The 24265-nt window shown below is 54.1% G+C and overlaps 1 protein-coding gene across 1 annotated transcript in view; it reads left to right on the top strand.

Annotated features, from left to right (window-relative positions):
* IQSEC3 (IQ motif and Sec7 domain ArfGEF 3) overlaps window positions 1–23941 on the top strand; it is a 111940-nt gene extending 87999 nt beyond the window's left edge. Inside the window, exons 7-15 of the mRNA XM_039236286.1 lie at window positions 986–1108; window positions 1538–1704; window positions 7617–7756; window positions 9179–9304; window positions 11486–11585; window positions 11758–11919; window positions 14713–14805; window positions 17080–17129; window positions 20381–23941. Coding sequence (XP_039092217.1) covers window positions 986–1108; window positions 1538–1704; window positions 7617–7756; window positions 9179–9304; window positions 11486–11585; window positions 11758–11919; window positions 14713–14805; window positions 17080–17129; window positions 20381–20815 — 1396 coding nt within the window. The 3' untranslated portion in view covers window positions 20816–23941. The remainder of the gene's footprint in view (window positions 1–985; window positions 1109–1537; window positions 1705–7616; window positions 7757–9178; window positions 9305–11485; window positions 11586–11757; window positions 11920–14712; window positions 14806–17079; window positions 17130–20380) is intronic.
* Window positions 23942–24265: the final 324 nt, after the last annotated feature.

Raw genomic sequence — 24265 nt, 5'->3', positions numbered from 1 at the left:
GGGAGGCTGGGGCTGGGAGAGGCCTGGCCTCAGACTGCATGGACGGAGGGGCCCTGAGAGCAGGCCAGGCCAGAGGAATGACACTGCCTCATAGGGGTGACTGGACCGTGTCCCCACTCCCCCTCCCCCACGCTGCAGGGGGACTTTCAGATACAAACTCTCCTCGGCTAGAGAGAGGTGGCATTTCAGGGTAGAAGGGCCTATGGGGAGCAGGACCCTGACCTCTTTCCTTCTCAGAAAAAGAAACCAAAGCTCTAAAAGATGAGTCTTGACCAAAAGTCACAAAAGTTCAGTGGGAGGACCAGGCTCAGAACCTGGCCGTGTTTGTCATTCTGTCTCCTCCCTCCCACATTAAGCTGGTTTGTCATTTACTCTTCAGAAGCCACAGCCTCCCTGAGAGAACAGGCTCCTTGGCTGCGAGGGAGATTAGGATGAGCTCGCTCCTCTCCCACCCTGCCCGAGGCTGCCTGGAGGGGTGGTGTGGGAGGACGGGTCAGTCACCTGTAAGCCCCAATGGGAACGAGAAACTAGAGAGACGTACGGCCTCCCAGGGACAGCAACAGAAGAGGAAATTACACTTATTCCTATTTCAAACCTTTGTCTGAGGCTGAGAGGCAAAGACGTGGGATCTGGAGGTGGAAGACCCGCCCCCTTCTGGCTGTGTGGCCCTGGATGGCTCCCTTGGCCTCTCTGGGCCTTGGGCTCTTAGCTGTGGAGCCGGCGGCCAGCCATCTGCCTCCCAGGGCTATTGTGATAAAGGAAAGACGGTGTAAGGGAGGGTCCTTTTCGGTTCCTAGAGGGAGAGTCCTGGGTGAGTCAGTCCCCTCCCGGTCCCAAGTCACTGGGACCCAAGTCTGCCCCCCACCCACCAGTGGGAGAGGGGGCTACACCTTGCACCCTACCCCTCAGCGGCCTCCCGCTGAGGGAGGGTTGGGGGCTGCCTTTCTCCTCAAGAACTACGCCCTCCCCCCCCACCCGCCCTCAGCTGCGTGGTGGACGAGATGGACTTTTCCAGCATGGAGCTGGACGAGGCCCTGAGGAAGTTCCAGGCTCACATCCGCGTGCAGGGGGAAGCCCAGAAGGTGGAGCGGCTCATCGAGGCCTTCAGGTAGGACCCCCTTCCGCAGACCCACTCCCCTCACACAGCCCTCAAAACACACGCCTGGATGTGGGGGACTGGAGATGCTAGCGGGGCCAGGCTGGGGCTGGGGAGAAGCCCTCCTGGTGGGGGGCTGGCTGGACAGGAGGGGACAGGAGCCCTGGAGCTCTCTGAGCCGGAGCCGCGCTGGGCCTCCAGGGAGCCGGCGTGCCTCCCGCCCATCCCCGCTGACCAGCAAGTCTTCGGTGAGCATCTGTGTGCAGTGATGGGATCCATGGCTCGGTGACTCCTTCACTGTCCCCTCAGTGGGGAAGGGGGCCAGGCTACAGGGACGCGATGCCCTCCGAGAACCAGCACCTGCCCCCCACGGCTCCCCGTTTCTGGAGCCCCGGGCGGGGGGAGAAGGGCATCAGCAGCCCGCTTGTGTCCCCACCGCAGCCAGCGCTACTGCATGTGCAACCCCGAGGTGGTGCAGCAGTTCCACAACCCCGACACCATCTTCATCCTCGCCTTTGCCATCATCCTCCTCAACACCGACATGTACAGCCCCAACATCAAGCCTGACCGGAAGATGATGCTGGAGGACTTCATCCGAAACCTGAGAGGTGAGGAGGACGGGGAGGAGGGCCGAGGCCACGGCTCCGGCTCCCTTCTGTTCAGCGTCAGTTCTGTGAGCCTGAGCCGACTGCAGATTGTCACCCGGGCAGCCAAGGGCACAGGATGCTGCTCTCTGGTCCCAGTCATGCACGGCAGTCAGGGAAAGTTGCTTGCACGCCAGGCATTGGGGTGGGGGTGGGGGGTTCAGGAGCCACTACCACTGCCCAACATCAGGTGGCAAGGGGGGCGCCTGGGTGGCTCAGTCGGTTAAGCGTCCGACTTCGGCTCAGGTCATGATCTCACAGTTCCTGGGTTCGAGCCCCGCGTCAGGCTCTGTGCTGACCTAGCTCAGAGCCTGGAGCCTGTTTCAGATTCTGTGTCTCCCTCTCTCTCTGACCCTCCCCTGCTCATGATGTCTCTTTCTCTCTCTGAAATAAATAAAACATTAAAAATTTTTAAAAAATAAGTAAAAAAAAAAATCAGGTGGCAAGGGTCCTTGGGTAATGCCCCTTGCCCTCCACAGAACGTCCTCCACTGGTTGACCTGTAGGCCCCGGCCACACAGCTGGTGCCTAAGTGCGCCAGCCCCTTCCCACCGTGCGACCTGTAGAGGCTCTTAGATCTTGGGTCCACTGACGTCAGCCTTGCAGATAACTTCATGGCACGCAGCAGCCAAATCCTTCTCTAAATGACATAGTGCACCACCTAGCAGCGATCAGAGCTAAACTGGCAGGATGTGACGTGTGCTCAATGGACTTTTTGTCTTTTGTAGCATTTAAGGCATTGAAGCTATACATGCACATCATTTCATAAAGCCAAATCATTCTACAAGGCTTGCTACAAAAAAAATTAGTCCCTGCCCCTGTCACCACACTTCTGCCTCAGAAGCAGCCACTCTCAACGTCTTTTGCTGTTTATCATGTTCTGTATCATGAAACTAAGCGCATCTGCTTCCGGATTTTTTTCTTATTCCCTTTTTTTTTTAAAATGCTATGAAAGTAGATTGCAAGGTGTATAAATCTGAGAGCTTGATGAAGTTTATGTTCATACCTGTGTGTGATCACAGCCAGCTCTCGTTCTACATCATTCCCCTGGCCCCAGAGCATCCTCTCATGTCCCGTCCCATTCAGTACTGCTGTCCAAATGCCAGCTCTCCTGACCTTCCGTCCCCATTGACTAGTTCTGCCAGTTCTTGCACCTCATATAGATGGGATGAAATAGTACATAGACTCCGGTTTCTTTTATACACCGCTACTTGTTCATTTTTTAAGATTTAAGTATTATCTGTTAATTTCTGCCTTAATCTGTTCAGGTTGCCATAACAAAATACTACAAGCTGGGTAGCTTATAAACAGACATGTGTTTCTCACGGTTCTGGATGCCAGGAAGCCCGAGAGGAAGACTCTAGCATATTGGGTGTCTGGTGAGAGCCCGCTTCCTGGTTCCGGCTGGGGTCTTCTCACAGTGTGCTTACCTGGTAGAAGGGGTGGGGAGCTCTGTGGGGTCCTTTTTACCTGGCACTGATCCCATCCATGAGAATTCCACCTTTATGACTTGGTTTCTAAAGGCCCCACTTCCTAATACCATCAGTTTTGGGGGGCTAGGATTTCAACATATGAATGGGGGAGGAGGACACAAACATTCAGACCATAGCAATTGTGTAGAGGCATTAGCCCTCTCTCATCCACCTTCCCCAACCCACCCCCACTAAAACTACACTGTAGCCCCATGCTCTTCTTACAGCTGTAGCATTATTTTTGTGACATCAGTGTTTATGGTATTTTGTTAACATTTATTTATTTTTGAGAGACTGAGAGAGACAGAGCATGAGCAGGGGAGGGGCAGAGAGAGAGGGAGACCCAGAATCCGAAGCAGGCTCCAGGCTCTGAGCTGTCAGCACAGAGCCCGATGCAGGGCTCGAAATCATGGACGACGAGATCATGACCTGAGCCGAAGCTGGACGCTTAACTGACTGAGCCACCCAGGCACCCCTGTTTATGGTATTAAGATTAGGTAAACACAGGGGTGCCTGGGTGACTCAGTCGGTTGAGCATCCGACTTCGGCTCAGGTCATGATCTCATGGTTTGTGGGTTTGAGCCCCGCGTCGGGCTCTGTGCTGACAGCTAGCTCACGCTGCCTTTCTCTCTCTCTCAGAAATTAAAAAAAAAAAAAAAAAACACATTAAAAAAACACTAGGTAAACAGTTCAAAGTTGAGTCTTGAAGTATAGCATGATTACAAGCCCTTTCTATTTCTACTTTTCTTGGAGTGAATACTTGTGCTCTTTTCCCATTTGCTCAGCTCTTGGGACATACCTGCCACTGATTTATCTCCAGACTCCCCAACTTAAGTGCCAAGTTCCTCTCTGCACATGGAACGTGGGGAAGTTTTCTTCTTGGGGTCTCTCTCTCAAGAGCCTGTAGTCTCTACTCCTATCTGGACAGGTAGCTGGGCCAGCTGCACGCAGTCACCTGAGATTCCCTCCACCATCACCCCGGCACCTTCTTCATCTTGTTCCTGTGTTCAGTTCCTGTACCCTAGATTTTATAGCTGGCTCATTTTTAGTTTTCTTCCATAGGAAAGGCACACTGGCTGCAAACTTTCTGAGAACTTGTGTGTCTGAATATATTGTTTCCTACCTTCGCTCTTGATTGGGAGTTGGGCTGGGCATAGAATTCCAGATTGGAAACACTGAACTCAGAATTTTGAAGGCATTGCTCCATTGTCTTTTAATGGATAGTGCTGTTCTACCATTTCAATTCCTCACCTTTTGCATATTATTTCTCTCTCTCTCTCTGAAAATGTACAGGCTTTTCCTCTTTCTCCTTTGTCTTCTAAACTTCCCTGATGTTTCGCCTCATTGTGGTTCTTTTTTTTAACTGAAGTATAATTGATGTACTGTTAGTTCAGGTGTATATCATAGTGATTTGATATTTTTATACATTGGGAAATGGTCCCCATGATAAGTCTAGTTAATACAGTTATTACGGTATTATTGACTGTATTTCCTGTGCTGTACATTACATCCCCATGACTTAATTTATTTTATACTTGGAAGCTTGTGCCTCTGAATCCTGTTCTTAATTTTGCTCACCCCCAACTTACCTCCTTTCTGGCAACCACCAGTTTTTTCTCTGTATTTATGGGTCTGTTTCTATTTTGTTTTGTCTATTCATTTGTTTTGCATTTAGATTACACATTTAAGTGAAATCATACTTTGTTTTTCTTTCTCTTTCTGACTTATTTCACTTAGCACAGTACATCCTAGCTCCATCCATGTTGTTGTAAATGGCAAGATTTCATTCTCTTTGATGACTAATATTCCATTATATATGTACACACACCTTCTTTATCCATTACATCTCAATAGACACATAGGTTTCTTCCACATCTTGGCTGTTATAAGTAATGCTGCAGTGAACATGAGGGTGCAGATATCGCTTCAGACTGGTGAGGTTTTTATGATTCTTTTTTCATCTATTGTACTAGGTACTGCGTTGTTCTTCAGTCTAGAAACATGTCCTCTAATTGTGAGAAGTTTTCTTAAATATTGTATTTAATCATCCCCCTCCCCCACTTTGTCTTCTCTGTTCTGTCTTTCTGGACCTCATGTTATTCAGATGTTAGATCTCCTAGTGTGATGTTCTAATTTTTACAGTTTTCTATTTGCCATATTCGTCTTCTGGTTGGACTTTCTTGAAGATGTCCCTCAGCTTTATCTTGCAAGTTTCCTACTAAATTTTTCATGTCATACTGTCATATTTTTCATTTTCAATAACTCTTTTGTTCTGTAAATATTCCTCTTTTATAACATCTTAGCCTTGTTTTGTAGATGCAACTATCTTCTCATGTATCTCTCTGATGGTATCTGTTTGTTTTGGTTTCTCCCTACTTGCCTCTGTTTCTTCTGGCTTCCTTTTTCTGTTTTTCCCGTACTTCTTTCTCTTTTGTGTTATTGACTTTCCACATATACTTGATGAAACTTGGTTGTTCTCTCATATTTAAGAGTAAGCTAGAAGGCTGATTAAAAACTCTGTATGGGTGGAGGGTTCTGTAGTGGTGGGCTTTTTCATAGGGTGATTTAGTTGAGCTGTTTCACTGGGACACCCTTACTTCAGTATCTTCAGATTTTTCTCTTGTGCTGGTTGATTCCCCAGAAGACAAATGTCTAATCTGTTGCCCAGAGGGTATGAGTCTGGCTGCCGACATTCTAAGATCTTGTGGGTAAAAAGGATCGAGAGGGTCTCTGAATACATAGACATCAACTCCACGCTCCAGTTTTCAGCATAGACTCCCACTTTGGCCTGGGCTTGGGATGCCCCCACCGCAGAGCTCCGCTTCACCTCTTCCAGAGGACTAACCTTCATTCTGCTGCTGGAGCAGAGGAAGGGACAGGGAGATCTAAATCCTTTTTAGACTGATTATCAACCTGTTTTCCTCTTTCCAGCCCGACCTCACCTCCACTGAAAGTGGGATTCCTGTTGCCACCAATTCCAGAGCCAGGTGGTTCTGTGGTGTGCTGAGTAGTTGTAACCTTTCTGCTGGCTTCAGCTCCCACTTTCTCAGGTTTGCTCATGCAGCCACTCAAGCAGCCACTTTCCAGGTTGTGTGGTGCCATTGTTTCTTGCCCCGTTCTTTCTCTTTGTGGCTACATGTCTCTTTAAAAAATTCTCTTTGGCTAGAATATTCCGAAGAAGCAGAGGTGGGCGACCTGCCGTCTTTTGCTGAGAGCCTCTGTATGTCCTGGTCCCTGCTCTTTCTTGCCCCCAGACTCATGTCTTTAGGCCCCTGCACGGCTACTTTGCCTGACTTGAAGAAGCAAGATCAGATGTGGAAGAAACAGGGTTGAGCCAAAGAGCTGCTCATAGAAGGTATAATGTCCTCTCACTAGTTAGGAAATCTCTTTTGAGGACACTTGCCAAAGTTGCTTTATTTTTAATGTTTCTGTCTTATAAGAGAAGCATATAGTCATTTAAAAAAGATTTAGAAAAGGTAGAATGAAGAAATTTTTTATGACCTCTCTTTCTACCTCCCAAAGAAATGCTTCCAAGTCGATGTATTTCCTGCTAGTATTTTTGTGTTCCTGGAGTTTTATTGCTATGAGGTAAGAGGTGGGAGTAGAGCGTCCTTACCTGCATTACGGCAGAAGGCTGTCCGACTCCTCTTCACCTAACATCTAACGACTACCACCTCCCCACACTCCCAGTGAGGGAAGAATCTTGTCACACATTCCTAGTTAGCAACTAATCAGTGAGTACCGTGTTCCCTCCTGGAGGGAGGGGGAGCGGCTGAGAGGGAGGAGATCCAAGAGGGAATAAGCCGGGCACCTGGGTGGCTCAGTCAGTCAAGCATCTGACTCTTGGTTTTGGCTCAGGTCATGATCTCCTCACATGAGTTCAAGCCCCATGTCAGGCTCCGCACTGTCAGTGCAGAGCCTGCTTGGGATATTCTCTCTCTCTCTCTCTCTCAAATAAATAAACTTAAAAAAAAAAGACAGAATATTAGCCTTCAAGATGCTTCCATGGAGGACAGGAAGTGGGGCGGGGGTAGACAAATACACGGAGGATGAGAACAACTACAGAAGCAAGTCCCGGAGCGGGAACATGGAGGCTGTACTTGAGGATGAGGAAAGAGGCCTGGAGGTGAGAGTGGACGTTCTGGTTATGGAACAGCAGGAGATGAGGCTGCAAATGGGTGTTGGGACCATATTGTAGTAGCTCTGGTGCCTGGCTAAGGAGTCTGTCCTTAATTCAGTGGTGCTGGGGAGCCAGTCACGGAAGGTTTTGCAACGGGGACAGGGCAAAATCAAGGCCACCCCTGAGGAGCATCAGTCTGGCGGGGGCTTCCCCTCTCTGGCTCCAGGCCTCTGACACCTCCCTCCTCCACCTCTCTCACCTCCCCTTCCCTCACCACGTCGGTAGGTGTGGATGATGGCGCTGACATCCCCAGGGAGCTGGTGGTGGGCATCTATGAAAGGATACAGCAGAAGGAGCTCAAGTCCAATGAGGACCACGTCACGTATGTCACCAAGGTGGAGAAGTCCATTGTGGGCATGAAGACTGTAAGTGTCCACCGCACAACAGCACTCACCCTGTGGGGGGCGCTTCCTCTCCTGTGGCTGCCGGCCCCCCCCCCCACCCCAGTCTCGCACCTGCTTTTGTCTCAAGACCAGCTGACACCTCTTCCCAATCTCCTCCTTCCCTTTCAGGAACACTTTCCCATTATTTGCTCACTTCATAGTAATTGAGTTCCTACTCTGTGCCATGCACCGCACCCTCTCTCTTCCCTTGCCTCACTCCTCAGTGCTATCAGCGACGGCAGCAGAGACACTGAGCTGAGATGTCGGAAGGCTGCCCAGTGGTCTAAGGTTGAAACGTCCGGATGGCCAGATGGGGAGACTTAGGGTGGGATGGATACTGGGCTTTCCTCGAGGGTCCTACTGAATAGAAGACAGGAAAGAGGCTGAAGGAGGCTCTGGACTGTGGTGTCTCAAACCACTGGGGTGCCCCTTAGTTGTGACCTGTATCACAGGCAATATGGTCCACGTTGGCAATGATTCTCTGTAGTCTACTACTCCTACGTCAGCAGAGACTCTTTGTGCCATAAACATAAAGCATGTAGAGTGGGTTTTGGTATTTGTCTCCAGTTTCTCCTCTCTAAATTGCTGACCTAAGGAGCAGTCTGAGGATGTCGTCTGAGCTCTACACTGGGCTCCTCTGTGCAGAGATGGCCCTTTTCTGCCCAGAGCCTTTCTTGCTGAGACCTCAGCATCTGCAGCAGATTGTTCAACACACAGGAGATTTGAGGTGCCCCTGCAGTGCCCTCCTTCTTGTGCACTTGCCTTTCAGTGTGTGTTAGAGAAAGGGACAGAGGGCACCTTGCAGGCTGCAGCCTGGTCCTGGGCATGCCCTCAAGAAGGTCCTGGAGGGGAGCGTCTGGGTGGCTCAGTCGGTTAAGTGTCTGACTTCGGCTCAGGTCATGATCACATGGTTCGCGAGTTCAAGCCCCGTGTCGGGCTCTGTGCTGACAGCTCAGAGCCTGGAGCCTGTTTCGGATTCTGTGTCTCCTTCTCTCTCTGACTCTCCCTTGCTCACACACACACACACACACACACACACACACACACACTCTCTCTCTCTCTCTCTCAAAAATAAATAAAACATAAAAAAAAAAGAAGGTCCTGGAGGGAAAAGGGTTGACAAACAACCAGATTTGACCAGTCTGGAAGCTCTTTTCAATTTGCGTTCCCCATGCCTTCATCTCATTACTCTAGCGTGATGAACTCTTCTCCCCAATCCTTGCTCCCCAAGAAGCATGAGGAGGGAAGAGCCCTGGTGAGGAGAGAGGACGTTTAGGGTCAAGTTCAAGCCTTGCAGTAGAAACGATGGCCTCCATCTACTTTCCTTGAAACTGGGCTCTATGGGGTGGGGAATGCCATGAGCTCCTGGGCTCCTCCCTAAACAAACGCCTGTCTCCACCCAAGGTGCTGTCGGTGCCCCACCGCCGCCTGGTCTGCTGCAGCCGGCTCTTTGAGGTGACAGATGTCAACAAGCTGCAGAAGCAGGCTGCACATCAGAGAGAGGTGTTCCTCTTCAACGACCTGCTGGTGGTGAGTGCATGCGCCCGGGGCCACCTGCTGCCTGGCTCAGCCTTAGCCCTGACCTGGGGTGGGGGGGGGGGGCCTGGCCACAGTTACAGGCTGATTTACTCTCTTCCACGTTCGGTGGCACTTTCCCTTCCCCATCGTGGGGGGTGAGATTGCTCAAGCACCTAAGGCTACTTTGTAAGTTATGAAGCTCAGAGGGGTCAAGTGATTTGCGTATGGGTCCACAGTCATGGCAGAAATGAACTAGGTTGCAGATCGTGAGCCTCTCCCACATTACAGGAAAGCTGGGATGGGGACCGGACAGGGATGTACTTCACGTCCCACAGCCAGTGGGGGACAGTGGGCCTGAGTGGGGCCCTTGCTGCCAGGGGCCCAGGGGATGTGTGCGTGTATGTATGTGTTTGTGTGTGTGCATGTGTGCATGCGTATCTGTAGGGGACTCGTTCTTTGTCCTTTGGGATTGGTATCCATCCCGCAATATTTAATGAGTGTCAACCACGTACCAGGCATTTTTGTATGTGCTGGGAAACAGCGGTGAACACGATTGAGCCTCTGTCTTTCCCTCGACCTCGTCCCCCACATCCTCTCTATCCATGAGTCACGTTGGCACTATCTCTAAAATTATCCCACATCTCACGATCCACCCCTAAGCTCCACCTTCCACAGAGCAGCAGAGTGATCCTTCCAGAACAAATCGGGCCTCATATCTGCCGTGTTTCCCATGCCAGGTAAAGGAAGTCTGCAACCCCCTCCTGGAGGCGTCCCAGATCTCTGACCTCACCTCCCCAGCCTCCACTCCGTCGCTAGGCGGCACTGGTACCCTGGCCTCCAGAGCTGGGTCCCAGGGGCCAGGCTCCTTCCATCTCAGACCTTTGTTCTTGCCACCCCCCACCACCTCCAGACTTTGCTCAGCCACTTCCTTCTCTTCATTCAGGTCTCAATTCAAGCATCACCTCCTCCCAGAGGCCCTCCCTGTGCACCTCGAAAGGTGGCCTGCCCAGTAACCTATTCCTTCCCTATTGCATTTTCTTCAAAACTCTTCCAGGTTCTGGAATTACCTTATTTATTCCTTCACTTTGGTTTTCTTCTGCTGCTTCTGCTTTATGGATCGATCCATTGGTTTACACCCTGACTGGTTTTCCTCTGCAGCTGTTAGGCACCCTGGGGGCACGGCTCTCCGTGGCTCCTGCGCTCCTGAGCCTCCAGGGCCCAGCTCAGAGAAGGTGCTGAAGAAGTATTTGTGTACTGAGCAACTGGCTAAATTTCCATTTTAGCTGAGGAGGGAGATAGGGAATAATTAAGAAAACAAATAAACCAGATAGTATCAAATTGGGAAGAAGGTGGTGTGAAGTGGATGAAACCCAGTGACCGGATAGGGAGGAAGGAAGGGCTGGGGTGAGGGCCGGTGTGGTTTGGTTTGTTTCTGTTTGGTCGGTGGGCTGCTCAGGGAGGGGATCTCTAAGGAGGCAGCATCTGAGTTCAGATCTAAGTAATGAGAGCAATCCAGCCTTGCAGAGAGCTGCAGGGAGAGGTGCAGAATGGGCATAGCGTGTGCAAAGGGCCTGCAGCAGGACTGAGCTGGCCCTATTCAGGCCACGGAAAGGATGCCAGCAGAGCTTGAGCATGAAGCCAGAGTGAGGCAGGGACCAGATGGGGACAGGCGAAAGTGTGCACTGGCAGGGCGCCTATGTGGCTCAGTTGGTTAAGCGTCCGACTTCGTCTCAGGTCATGATCTCACGGTGTGTGGGTTCGAGCCCCGCGTCGGGCTCTGTGCTGAAAGCTAGCTCAGAGCCTGGAGCCTGTTTCAGATTCTGTGTCTCCCTCTCTCTCTCTGACCCTCCCCTGCTCATGCTGGCTCTCTCTCTCGGAAATAAATAAATAAATAAATAAATAAATAAAAGTGTGCACTGGCTTCTTCTAAATGCAGCAGGAACACCACTGAGGCTTTTGATGCAGTACAAGGAACCCCATATTTTGATAAGGTGTATTTATATACGTGTGTTATATGTGTGTATGTGTATGTACGCGTGTCTGTCGGTGTGTGTATGTGTATGAATGTGTCCCAAGTATATAAACGTGCAAGTGTGTTTGTGTTTCTTTTCGTGTGTGTTCACCAGCGTCCCTGCGTGTTCATGGGCCCCTGTGTACATGGTCAGCGCATGTCTCTCTCCCTCTCTGGAACAGATTCTCAAACTGTGCCCGAAGAAGAAGAGCTCCTCCACGTACACTTTCTGCAAGTCCGTGGGCCTGCTGGGCATGGACTTCCACCTCTTTGAGAACGAATGTGAGTCTCCCTCGGGCAGGGCTCCGCCCCCGGGGAGAAGCTGGAGGCCGGAGGGAGGGGGAGGGGCCAGCGCCCCGAAGGTCCCGCCCACTCGCTGGGCCTGCTCCGCCTCATTGGCTGCTGCTCACCGGGGCCCATGGGGGCCCACGGGGACCTGGGGTCTTCTTTCCAGATTACTCCCATGGCATCACTCTGGTGACCCCGCTTTCGGGCTCTGAGAAGAAGCAGGTGCTGCACTTCTGTGCCCTGGGCTCGGACGAGATGCAGAAGTTTGTGGAAGACTTGAAGGAGTCCATCGCGGAGGTGACGGAGCTGGAGCAGATCCGGATAGAGTGTAAGGACGCGGTGGCCAGGGGGGCTTGAGGTCAGCGGGGAACACAGGCCGCTTGCGGCCCAAGTCCGCCTCCTCGCCCCACTGGGGAGCGAGTGTGCGGTGAGCGCAGGACCCTCCTGCCATCCCGAGGCCACCCTGGCCCCTCTGCACCATCACAGTTACAGCGAGGCGCACACACTCTTGTGGGGCTCTGGGGGGGTGGGGGCTGGGAACAGGGGACTCTGCCTAAATGTAAGCCCAAAAGGCCTGGGCCCAGGTGCTTCGCTTCCCACAGAACTGCCTTGTACTGCCCCTCCCCCAGGGTCCAGTCGCCGCGCATTACGTCTGGTTGTTTCATTTTCCTTAATCTCTTTTAATCTAGAATAGTCCCCTGACTTTGTTTTTTCACGAGATGGTCTTTTTGAAGAGCCCAGCCCGGTGTTCTGACTATCCCTCACCGAGGATTTGTCTTTTGGTGCCTCTAAGAAATGCCTTGGTTCTCGAAAATTCCAACCCAGGCATTTTAGAAACTACGTGGGGACTTTGTGGGTCCCGGTGGTTTGCCAGGTACTCTGTGGTTTTCGGGAAAGAGCAGCGGGGGCCTGCAAGATGTGCCCACTTGCAACCTTTTGCTGCTTAAGCAGAGATCGCCTTTAATGGGAGGTTAAATAAGAATGGAATCAGAAACTGAAACAGAGGTACAGGCTGACTTCAGGTCTGCCTTAGATGGTCACTCAGCTGGAAAGTGGTTCTAAATGAATATCAACCCATTAGGCGATAGGAAAGGCAGTGGGAGTTTGGGGAGCAGGGGACCAATATGACCAATTAAAAAGGGAAGTGCTTTTTAATCAGCGTTTTGGAGCACTACTACGTGCCAGGCAGTTTGCCTACAGTGCTCACAGTGAGGCTGCAAGGTAGGTGCTTGTCGCCAGTTTACAGACAAGACTCGAGGTAACTGAGGGCTGTGTTTAAGGGTGTGCATATTAGAAGCAAAGGACCTGGCACTTGCATTTGAGTCTGATTCTGAGGCTCGTGTACTTTCTCCTCTGAGAATGACAGAAGACGTTCCATGTATAATATCGTCAGGAAACCACTAGATCCTGTTGAAACAAAAACCCACTAGACCAGACTGTACAATTCGGTAACCGCCTGGGTGGAGGGGCTGTGCATTCCCTGTCTGCACTCTGTGGGCAGACGCGAGCTCAGCGGGATAACAGACAGACTCCTCAACGGCTGGACTGGGTGTTCTGAGACGCCACCTTGGCTGTTGGTCTCGAACATTCTCAAGGACACACCCTGAAATGTCACTTCTGTCTCTGTCAAAATGCTACAGGGCTCTGCACAGCCCTGGGGAGGCACAGCCAATCGGCGGGCACCATGCTTGCTGGAAGAGACCCCTTTCCCCCATCAGCCCGGGAGTGGCTTCCCTTCCAAAGCACACGGTAGCAAACATGGGCAGAGGCAGTAAAACAAGAGTGAATATTGGCTCCTGCTGTGTAGAGGGTAGGTAAGCAGGGAGAGAGGCTCACGTCTGGCTCTTACTTTTCAGATGGAGAGAAAGGGACACAACAGCTGAGAAAAGATGAAGCGCTGGTCAGGGAGGCAAGGAGGGAAGGAAGTAGAAAAGAAAATGAAAACAGTAACAGCTGCCATTCATTACATGCCCGGCACAGGGCTGAATGCCGAACTTATCATATTATTTAATCCTTCCCACAATTTTCTGGGAGGCAGGTAGGGCTGTCCTCACTTTACAAATAAGGAAAGTGAGTCTAACAGAGCTGAGGAAGTTGTCCAAGTTCACACAGTCAGTGACAAAGCGAGATTTGCACCAAGCTCCTCAGACTCTGTGTTTGTAATTAAGATGCTCATTTCTCCAAATCCAAGGTAGCCCCTCTCCTGGGAAGGGACGACCCTCTTTTCAGGAGAAGTATTAAGTCTTGGCTGGTGGTGTGATTCAGGCAGTCAGGACAAACTGTTCTGGTGTGGAGGTTTGCAGTCCAGTGTCCCTGGCTTATAGACAACTCGAGAGACAGAAAATGGGACCCAGGGGAGTGGCTTTAATCAAAGGAACTTGAGTTATGTCCCCTGGAAAAGAGACACTGAAGGAGTGATTTAATAATCGTCAAACCTCTGAGGATGGGAACTGGCGCTTCTCTAACACCGCCGAGAGAACAAGAAGGAACAGGTGTACTGTCTAGTTAGAGGGGTCAAGACAGATGCCCCCTGGCCATGCGGGCTGCGCCACACTGACACCCTTGGGCGGGGAATCTCCTTCCTGGGAGAGCTCTGGAAACCCTGAGGAAGGTCTGTCCTGCTGGGCGTAAGGTGGCCAGGCTGGCTGTCATCAACCATCACCGAGGTCCACTGGTCCAATAATTTGTCCTTGCTGTAACAAAAGCTAATATTTATTGAGCACTTGCCATAAGCCAAGCCTCGTTCTAAAGGGCTTTGATGTATTTCCTCACGTAATCCTCTTTACAGCACTTTGAAGTGGGCACCGCTGTCCCCTCCGGTAAGGTGTGGAGAGGTTAAGTGAATTGTCCAAAGCCACACAGCTAGAAAGTCCTGGAACCAGGATTCAGACCAAAGCAGCCCGCCGCACTCTCCTCTGCCTCTGACATTGAGGCAGCTCATATCATCCCCACAGAGAGATGAAGCAACTTAGGCTCTAGCCATGGAGTGGGGTGCCAGACTCAGGCCACACTTTGTAGCATGTTGGGGAGCCCCCCCTTCCTGGTCTCTCCTCATTCCTCTTCTACCTCACTGTGCTTGAAGCTGGGTTCCTCTCTGTTCACGGGTCTCTCCGTCCCGCAGGGGAGCTGGAGAAGCATCAGGGAGCAAAGACGCTCTCCTTCAAGTCCAGCGGGGCGCAGGTGGACCCACAGTCCAAGCACGGATCGCCTACAGGTGAGCCCTGGTTCCGATCTGGAGTCCCAGGCCCCAGGCCTGCGATGGCCCTGGGCCCACGCGGGGGCCACCCTCTGCCCCCCAGCCTTGGGTTCCTGGAGGATTGGGGTGAGGGAAGTACTCGTTCCCATGGCCATTTCTTTCTGCTAGGAGCTCCAGGCATAATCTCATGGGCCTTAGCAGTGTGAGTGAGAAGGAAGGAGTGAGAGGAACGCGTCAGTTTACATGCTGCCCTGAGGCACTGGGTTCCTGTGAAATGTCACTGTTCTCCCTTGAGGAGTCAGGCCAAGACACCGTGGCCCCAGTGGGGGAATCTCCAACTCACTTCCCCCACCCCACCCCCAGGTCTCTGGGGACTCTGGTTCACCGGAGTGGGTAACGGGTGTAGTAAAGAGAAGCAGCATGAGCCAGCTAAGGGGGGTGGCCAGGAGGGTCTGGAAATCATGATCTCCTGGTCCAGTCCTTTCCCTAAGGAGCCACGAGTGCTTCCTATCCCAGGCCAGAGTCAGCTGGCCCCAAAACCCAGATAAACCTTCAAGCCTAATTTCCCAAATGGTTTCTTCAAATGGACTTATTCACTCCAGACACATCAAGCCAGCCTCAGATTTTTTTTTATCACCTATGGCCACATTTTCTAGACCTGCTTCCTTTCCCCCACGGACATCTTCCTACTTTCTACCTCTTGCCCCTCGCCTTTACCCCCACCCACATGGGCAGGGGAAGAGTTACCTCCACCCCCCACTCTGCAGTCCCAATAAAAACTAGAGGGAGAGATGGCATGAGAATTAACCCCCATCCCAACAGACCCCCAGCACACCATCAGGACTGCTCACTAATTAATTAATCAGCCATTTGTTCTTACATTTAACCAACATTTATTGGGTGCCTGCTGGATACCTCCTGCTAAGCACTAGAAGACCAGGGTTCCAGCAAGACACCAGCTTGAGCTGAGATGCTCCGGTGGGTTTCAGGCTGGTCCCCAACCCTCACCTACAGCTGTGACACCGTGATACAGGGACAGACATCATCACAGCCCTGGTCACTCAGCCAGGAGATGCGATTCATTTCCCACATGAGACCTGGGGTCATTTTAGCTGCGTGGGGATTCTTGCTCTGATGTCGTCTTCTGTATATGGGTTTGGCCTGCCATCATGCAGTCATAATTCTCCACCCTGCCTGACTTTTCAGCTGGCCCCTTCGTGCCTGTAAGGTCAGCGTTTACAAGTCGCTGCTTGTTTGCACAGCTGTTTAAACTCCAGAGCCAAACCTCAGCTGTGATTAAGCACTTGACATCCCACCCCACTCTGCATCCCATGCCTCTTTTGGAAGCTGCACCCCCTCTCAGACCAGGATGCTTGTCTCCATGGCCTGGTCCGCCAGTCACCTCCCCAGTGGGCTCTCCTCGGTTCCACATAACAGCAGAGCTCCCTCTGTGCTATGGAAAGCAGGGTGATGGGCACAGCAAGGGAGCTCGCTCATGCGTGAGCACACACGCACGCACACACACGTGCATGCGGTGCAGAAATCACAGGGGCTGCAGCAGAGGGGCTCTGGGAGGCCCGCCGGGGGTGGGGGTGGGAGCCAGGAGCGATGGAGCCAGAAAAAGCCACCGTGCTGTCCCTAGAGATCTGCAGGGTCCCCAGGGCTGTGCCAGCCCAGTCAGAATGCCCCAGCAGCAGACACGCAGCCATCATCAGCTAAGCTCCGCATGCCAGGCCCTGTGGTAAGTGCTGTACAGGTCCTGGCTCATTGACTCCCTGCCACTCAGCTAAGTAGCAGGGGCAGGAACACAAAGGGACATGGCCCCTCCCTCAAGGGGCCTGTGGTTGAAAGAGTTAGGTTAACACAGCCCCCCCCTCACACACACACAGCGGAGTCTCTGTGTCTCTGAGAGCCAAGAACCAATGCCACCTCAAAACCGGCTTCCACAGTCCATATCGGTGGGAGGGTGGGGAGGGGGGCTTTGACAGTGGCCAAATGAGACTCAGTAAGGCTCACTTAAAAACCGTCAGAGATCTTCCAGTCTGGACTCCCGAGGTCACATAGCTACTAAGTGGCAGAACTGGGCTCCGACTTCTAGCTCCCCGACCCTGGGGCTGCACCTCTGTCAGGAGTGGCATGGTACCCAGAGTCTTCTGGCCACGCCGTCTAACTGCAAGGATGATTGGTATTGGGGCTGGAGGTGGGGGTGGCTAGGAGGAGGGCCAGGAGGGAGAGGCAGGGATGTGTATCGGGCTGGTTGGAGAGTGAGCCCTGTGCTCTTTGCATTCAAAGCCAAAAGGGAAGCTGTCCTGGGGGAGAAGCCGGTGGAGAGCACGGTGGAGGTAAGTGGAGGCCTGGTTGCCCAGGTGAGTGGTTCCGTGCACCCCTCCTTGTCCTTCTTCTCACTGTCTCTGTTGTTTCTCTTCTCAGGTATTAATCAATGCCTCCCCAGCCCGACTCACCATTTTACCAATTTCAAGAGATACAATTAAAAGTTACTGCTAGCATGGGTAATGCCATTGTTCCAGCACCTAATAAAACCACAGCCCTTTCTGCCCTAGCTGAGTGCCCTCCGAGGCTGAGCTCCCATCACCTGCAGATGATGCCCATGCTGCCTCCCCCCACCCCCCGGCCCCCCACCCACTCCCCCAGCAGACTGCTCACTGATCCCCTAGTACTCCCTCTATCAGGGAAGCCACTGTTCCCTTTTCCTCAGCTCCTCTGTCCTCCATAGGAGGGAGCCTAGGCCCCTCCAGAGACTCACCCCTTCAGTCCAGCCCCGTGACCACTTCAACCTGGATCCTGCCCTCAGCCGCCTCTTGGGGCAGTTGGAGAACTGAAAGAGGGGGCAGCTGAGAGGGTGGAGCTCTTCCCTGGACCGGCTGGTCCATTTGGAAAGCTGGCTGTGGTGTAGGGGTGTGTGAAGGAGCCGATGAGGCAGAGCAGGGTTGAGTCATCTTGGGGATTTCCCTGGGGGTTGGGGAGCAGGTAAACCTGAAGACTGTTCATGTGGGAGGGGGTTGCTCATCCTCAAGCCACGTAGCTGCAGAAGCTAGTCCTTGCCGGGCCCCCAAGTGTCACGTAGGAGGCATTCAGTGGCCCTTACAAACTTTGCTGGGGCCCAACCCTCCCCCACTGCTCCCCTCACACCCCAGTGAGACCCCCTCACTGCTCGGCCAGGCCTCCAGGGACTACTGGCTTCTCATACAGATGCCTCCTTTCCCAGCCCCACCCCAAGCTGGAGGAGCTCCCACTTAGAGGTCTGAGGGAGGAGCCTGCCCCCCAGGGTGCCCCAGGGGAGCCCCGTTTCCTCCCTCTTTCCCCCACGGCCCCCCACCCCTCACACATCTGTGTCTGGAGGAGGCACCTTGCACGGAGGAGCTTCCCGCCCCAGCAGCTGACAAGCCCCCAGGGTGGGTATTCCATCCCCTGCCCCCTCTTCTCCCCATCCTCCTGCGGCTGCCCATTCTCTAGCCTTGCAGATAAGCACACACAGTGACCAGCCTTCCGGTTTGTTCTACCGGCTCTGCCCGCGCCTTAGCCTGACCTGCCCAGGGAGGACGAGCGATGTGATGGCCCGCTCTCCCCCCACCCACGCCACCAGAGGGCCATGTGGCTATCTGCAAGGCTGCCCCCCGCCCAGCCGGCCCCAGGGCCCCGCCAGCCCTGCCCCCCTGCACAGAGGGCAGCCTCGCTGCTCCCGGCCTCCCAGCTGGGCCCCAAGCTCTCTCACCCTCTGCCCTCTCTCGTCATTGCCCGGCCGAGCTCCTCTGGCAGGCGCTTCTCCATCTTCTCTGAGCTGTTCTGACCTGCTATTCATGTTCCATCTCCCCCCTCTCTCTCTCTTTTCTCTCCCCGTCATCAGCAGGGAGGTGAGAAGGGGGTCGAAATGAATGTTTTGCTGTCTCTTCCTGCTTCTCACTTACCATTAAAGATAAGGGCCCCACTCTGGGGCGGAGATGAGGGAGGTGCGGACAGTTAAGGGGATCGGGAAGTGAGAAGTGAAGAGGAGGCGAGGATGAGCCAGGAGCTGTGGGCTGCGGGGGTGGGGAGGGTCCTGGCAGCTGGCAGAGAGGAGAAGGAAGGCTCAGCGGGTCTGGAGCAGGGCAGCCAGACTTTGGCTATAAAGTCTGGGGGAGCAGGAGAGCAGAAAGCCTGCGCCCACTGTTCAGGCCACTTTTCTGCTGGGGAGTAACTCAGAGTACATGCAGGTAGGGAAAGGAGCTGGTGCCTTCCGGCAGCCGTGGGCAGAGGCCTTCTGCCAGAATGAGGACCTCAGAGGGCCCCACAGAAGGAAGGTGGGCCCCAGCAATGCCCTGTGGCTGTCCTGTGTCCTGGAAGAGGGCTGAGGGATTCAGGCGCTCCTTCATTTCACTGGGAGGAATTTCAGGCCTGGAAAATGCTGCCGAGGTTGGAGGTTGAGAGTGAAGAGCAAAGCCTGCAATGTGCCCAGCAGTGCAGGGCTTGTGGATATTGAATGGGCAGGGCTTGGGGAACTGTGAAAAGGGAAGCAGCCCATGGGGAGCACACAGGCCCAGGAAAGGGTCCTAGAGATTGCACCTTCTGCCCATAATAGGATCTGCCGGTTCAGGTCTCTGAGAGTTTTGAGCTGAGCCATCTTGGTCTAAGCCTGGCGATCAAGGCCACTCCGCTACAGCCTCGATTTCACCCTCTGTGCTCTGAGCAGCCCTTCCTGGGCGACGGTGCCCAAGGGCAGTAGGATGCATCCTCAGAGTGAAGGTCTCAGCCAGTCCAGAAGGCCCGGTGTCAGAAGGGGATTGTGGCGTGTCGCACCTACAGGCTAGGGAGCTGGAGGGTGTGGAATTAAACCCGCCTCCCAGAAGGCTCTAGCTCCCTTCCTCCCATTTCCTCAACTTCCCTTCGCTAGCAAGAGGAGGTCAGGCTGGTTCACAGTGACTTCCAGGGACTGAGAGAGGGGGTGGAGATGAGAGTTCTTTCTGGGTACCCTCTCCTGCAGCGGGACACACTTAACCAGGACGCACACTCTGGCCTTGGCTGTCTGAGCTGCTTTCAAATGCATGGTTTTGGCCTTGGGGATCAGGACAGCATAGGTCCAGATCACCCATGGGGGGTACCCTGGCACTCTGGGTTTGGGCGCCTTTGTAATTCGACGGAGCCAGTGAAACTTCTCCTTTAACAAAGTGGGTGGGAGGAGGGGGCTTGAAAGACTCAAAGATGACTGTCCCTCAACACAGCTCTGGGAGGCAGGGAGAGGCCAAAGACCATTACCCCTGTTTTCCAAGCTCAGAGGCAGGACAGAGGGAGGCAGAGAGAGGTTGACCTGTGAAATGTGACTGCAGAGTTCTGCAGAACCCTAGGGGCCGCTGGTCCAGGTGCCCATCTCACAGGGGAGGAGACAGGCTCTCCTGTCCCCACCCAGGTCAGCACTTCTGTTCAGTCAAGTTTCCTCCAGGTGGATGGAGATATGGCGAGTGGGTCAAGGTGAGGGCGGGGAGCATCCGAGGGGCACAGGAGACAAGAAAGGTGGGGAGGGAGGCTCAGGGTAGCCAGTCCCAGCAGCTGGGAATTAGTCTTGTAACATTTCATGCTTCTCTGGCTGTTTCTAAACTAGGTGTCAATTCACAACAGGCTTCAAACGTCTCAGCACAACCCCGGGCTGGGGGCCGAGAGGGGAGCGCCGGCGCCACCACCAGACCCGCAGCCTAGCCCCTTGAGGGAGCAGCCCCCGCCACTGCCGCCGCTGCCACCCACACCCCCCGGGACCCTGGTGCAGTGCCAGCAAATTGTCAAGGTCATTGTCCTGGACAAGCCCTGCTTGGCCCGCATGGAGCCCCTGCTGAGCCAGGCCCTCTCCTGCTACGCCTCGTCCTCCTCCGACTCCTGTGGCTCCACACCCCTGGGTGGCCCAGGGTCCCCTGTCAAGGTCATCCACCAGCCTCCGCTGCCCCCGCCCCCACCCCCCTACAACCACCCCCACCAGTACTGCCCACCCGGCTCTCTGCTGCACCGGCGCCGCTACTCTAGCGGCTCCAGGAGCCTGGTGTAGACTCTGACCGCCCTGTCCCCCGCTGTTGTCCTGGGAGGGCTAGCCATCGGGGGTCCCTCAGCTGCACCCAGCAGCCCCCACACCCCCTTCGCTTGCTGCTCCCCACGCCCTGGCACGATGCACTCCTGGTCACCAATCACCATCATTTTGGAAAGAGAATCCCAGTCCCTGGCACCTGGGTTTGCCTCACCCAGCCATGCTCCCCGCACTCCGTTGAGCACCCCTTCCCCCTAATCTGAAGACACCACCTCACTGTCCTGGGGCCCCACACAGCCAGGCACGTCCAGGCCCCTTCTTCCTACTGCCATCCCTCTGGCCGCTTGGACCATGGAATGAAGAAAGCAGGAGCTGAAGGCCTAACCAGCTTCTGAGCCCTGAGTGTGTTGGGCCCCGGGCCCCAGGCCAGGTGGGGAGGTTCAAGGGGCTGGGAGGCTTTCTCTGCTGCACCCCGAAGCCCAGCACTCTCAGGAGTTTGGTCACACCCTCCCCCTCCTTCCAGGGCCTTCTCCTGCCCGCCCAGGGCTGCTCAGACTTCAGGAAAGTTTTGAGAAAGGTGAAGAGGGAAAGGGGACCACTTTCAGCTCTCTTAAGATCAAGTCAGCAGAGCCATGGAGTCGTGAGGTCCTCTATCCATAAAATGCAACTTTTAAAAGGGTTTCTTGGGTTTCTAGCCCCAGATATGATCCAGAATGCAAAGTGCACACGGCGTGGACTTAAATACATGCAAGTTCTCCCAATGTGGAAGCAAAACCAGGGAGAAGGTGCAGTGATTTGCCCAGGGACAAAATGAGCCAACAGAAGTAGAATTTGGACCCACATCTGGGCTCCCTCTTGAATGACTTCCGTGGCCTCCAGGAGAGTTTCGCACACATGGGGTGGGGGGGGGGGCAGTGAGAGGAGCAGGTGGTCCAGAGGTGCTCGCATGCCCCCTGCTGCCATCCCAAACCAGCCCTTCAGCCTTTAAATCCCAGACCCCCGGCCTCCCCCCAGAAGATGCCAGACCTGCCTCCAGTGGGAGTGGCTAAAACACCCCTACGCCTTCTGAATTGCAAAGGAGAGCCAAGCTGGGCTCGCTGACCTCCCAAGTCAGCCTGTATGAGGCCCCATGGAGCCCAGGCAGCCCGGCCCCAAAGGGCTGGGGCGGCAGCACGGCCTTCCCCAGTCCCAGCTCTTTCGGGAAATTCTGTCCCAAACCAGGCTGGACTCTCCAGTCCTGTGCCAAGAGCTCATTGCTGTCCTTCGTTAAGATCCGTCCCACTTGGAGCTCGTTATCAAAGCACGCCAAGGGATGGAGTGAATATTGGGCAGGTCTAAAGTGAATCTGCTTCTCCCTGACACCTACCCCATGCACTAAAGGGAGTGCCCTGAGCCAGCCAGGAGGCACAGAGCCCTCCCCCACTCTCGGAGGCTCCAGATGACCTAGTTTGTGTGTGTGTGTGTGTGTGTGTGTGTGTGTGTGTGTGTGGTCACCCAGACGTCAGTATGATGTCACCCAGTGAGTTTATTTCTGGCTGTGTCTTTGTCAGCCTGGTTTCCATAACTTGTGACCAATTTGCCGCCTCCTCCCACAGTGGCTGCCCAGCTGATGTCCCCCATCTTTGTTGTCCTGGCCCCTCTCCTGGGTCTTGCCTATAACAGGTGGCTCCAGTCCACAGTTTCGGAACAGAGTGGCTGACTGATGGGACACAAGTATTCAGTCCCCTCTGGTGCCCTTGGCCAAGGCAGGGATCCCCCTTCAAAAGTGCAGGCCTAGGCAGCAGGAGTGGGGGACTCAGGAGGGAGTGGGTGAACCTCAGATGATAAGCCGTGCTGGAAGGGAGGGGTAAATACAGTGGGGCGCAGGGAGGAAGCGGGGCTGTGAGGTGGCTAAGCGTGTTCATGGGGTGAGAACCATGAGAGCCAGGAGCTGCTGGGAAGGGACACAGTCTCAGCCATCAGGCCCCCTTGTCACCCGCTCATTGACAGCTCCCGCCTCCCTGTTGATGGACGCGCCAACTCTGGCCCCTCCCCCGCCTCTGCCGCAGCCTTGACCTTCCAGGTCAGGAGCAGCCTCAGGGCTGGCATGTGCCTGGAGCCTGTCTTTGAGGACCCTGATGCTCAGGCATCTCAGGGCCCCTTCTCCAGATAGAGGCTTCCCCCCGTCACTGTGGCGGCAGCACTGGGAGGCCTGGCTTAGGAGGCAGGCCAGCCTGGGGTCAGCAGCACATGGAACCAAGCCCGAGCAATGGGGAGCTTTTAATCCCTGCTGGCCCAAGGCGGGGTGCAGCTGGGCTTCCCTCACTGTTGGGGAAGCAAGAGTTCCCATTGCCTATAACAGCCCTCCCCTGATCAGCCAACAGACTAAAGCTGGGATCCACCGCTGTCCCTGTCCCCAGAGCCTCATCCCCAAAGACCTGGGGTAAGCCCCCTCTGCTCCTCTCATGGGAGCAGCCAAGTCAGGGCCTCCAGTCCTCCCAGTAGAGCCCAGCTGGAGATGCGCTTGGGCTCCCCTGGCTCCCAAGGTAGCGGGCGCAGTGGAGGGGTGACTGGGACCCCAGACCCAGCGTCCCGCATATGTGCCCCCTTACCCCAGGGCGGACCCACTTTATCAACTCTCTAGGCCTTATATTAGGGGATCTGAGCCCCTTTCTCAATTTTACCCATGGGGCCCCAACTCCAGAATCAGGAATGGGAAATACAACTCCTTTTCCCACATGGTTTCGGGCAAGTCCCACCCCAGACCTGGAGCAAGACCCTGCCTTGGCAGCCTGAGCTGAAAGTCTGCTTGCCTCCGAAGGCACACATATTGATCAGCCCTGGGCCCTTGACCCCTGAGATCCTTGACCCCCCCCCCCACTGCACCTGTTTCCCCACAGCCTGCCAGAATGTCTCTTTGTGTCAATAGGCTTCCCTGGTAACCATCGTCCATCTGTCCCTGTGCTCTGCTGTACATACCTTCTTGCTGCACCCCTCCTCCCTGCATACGCCCCTTCACCCCGCTGGAGAGAAACCTCTCTAGGGAAAGGCAGGGTGGCTGCACCCAGCAACTAATCCAAATGGCAAATATTTTGTAACAAAATAGCCCAGAGGTATTTTATCTGTTCAATTCATAGAGTTTTAGAGATTATATTGAAATATGTCACTTGAGCAAATTGTGTTGGTTGCATTTCTTTCATTCTCCATTCTCCCAGAGGGAGGTCCCACTTTAAACCAGAGCATCTGATTGGCCAGAGTCGGAAGCCAGAGGCTGTCCTGAGGCCCTCGGACCTGAGGTCTTTAGAGGGGCAGCTGGGCTGCCAGGCTGCTCTCTTCCAGCCACAGTGAGGCCACACCTCCCCCCAGGAGGAGGTACCTCCGTGCCACCATGGGACATGGTTAGGAAGCTCCAACCTAACTAAAGGAGACTTGGGTATTGGGGGGTGTCATCTGATGGGTCAGACCTGGGGGCACAGGGCCAGGGAGCTGACCCCT

This window comes from Hyaena hyaena, unplaced genomic scaffold (genome assembly GCF_003009895.1).
Source record: "Hyaena hyaena isolate Hyena2069 unplaced genomic scaffold, ASM300989v1 scaffold_108, whole genome shotgun sequence".
Classification (NCBI taxonomy): domain Eukaryota; kingdom Metazoa; phylum Chordata; class Mammalia; order Carnivora; family Hyaenidae; genus Hyaena; species Hyaena hyaena.
The sequence above is the reverse complement of the archived record's forward strand: the minus strand, read 5'-3'. Positions and strand labels throughout refer to the sequence as shown.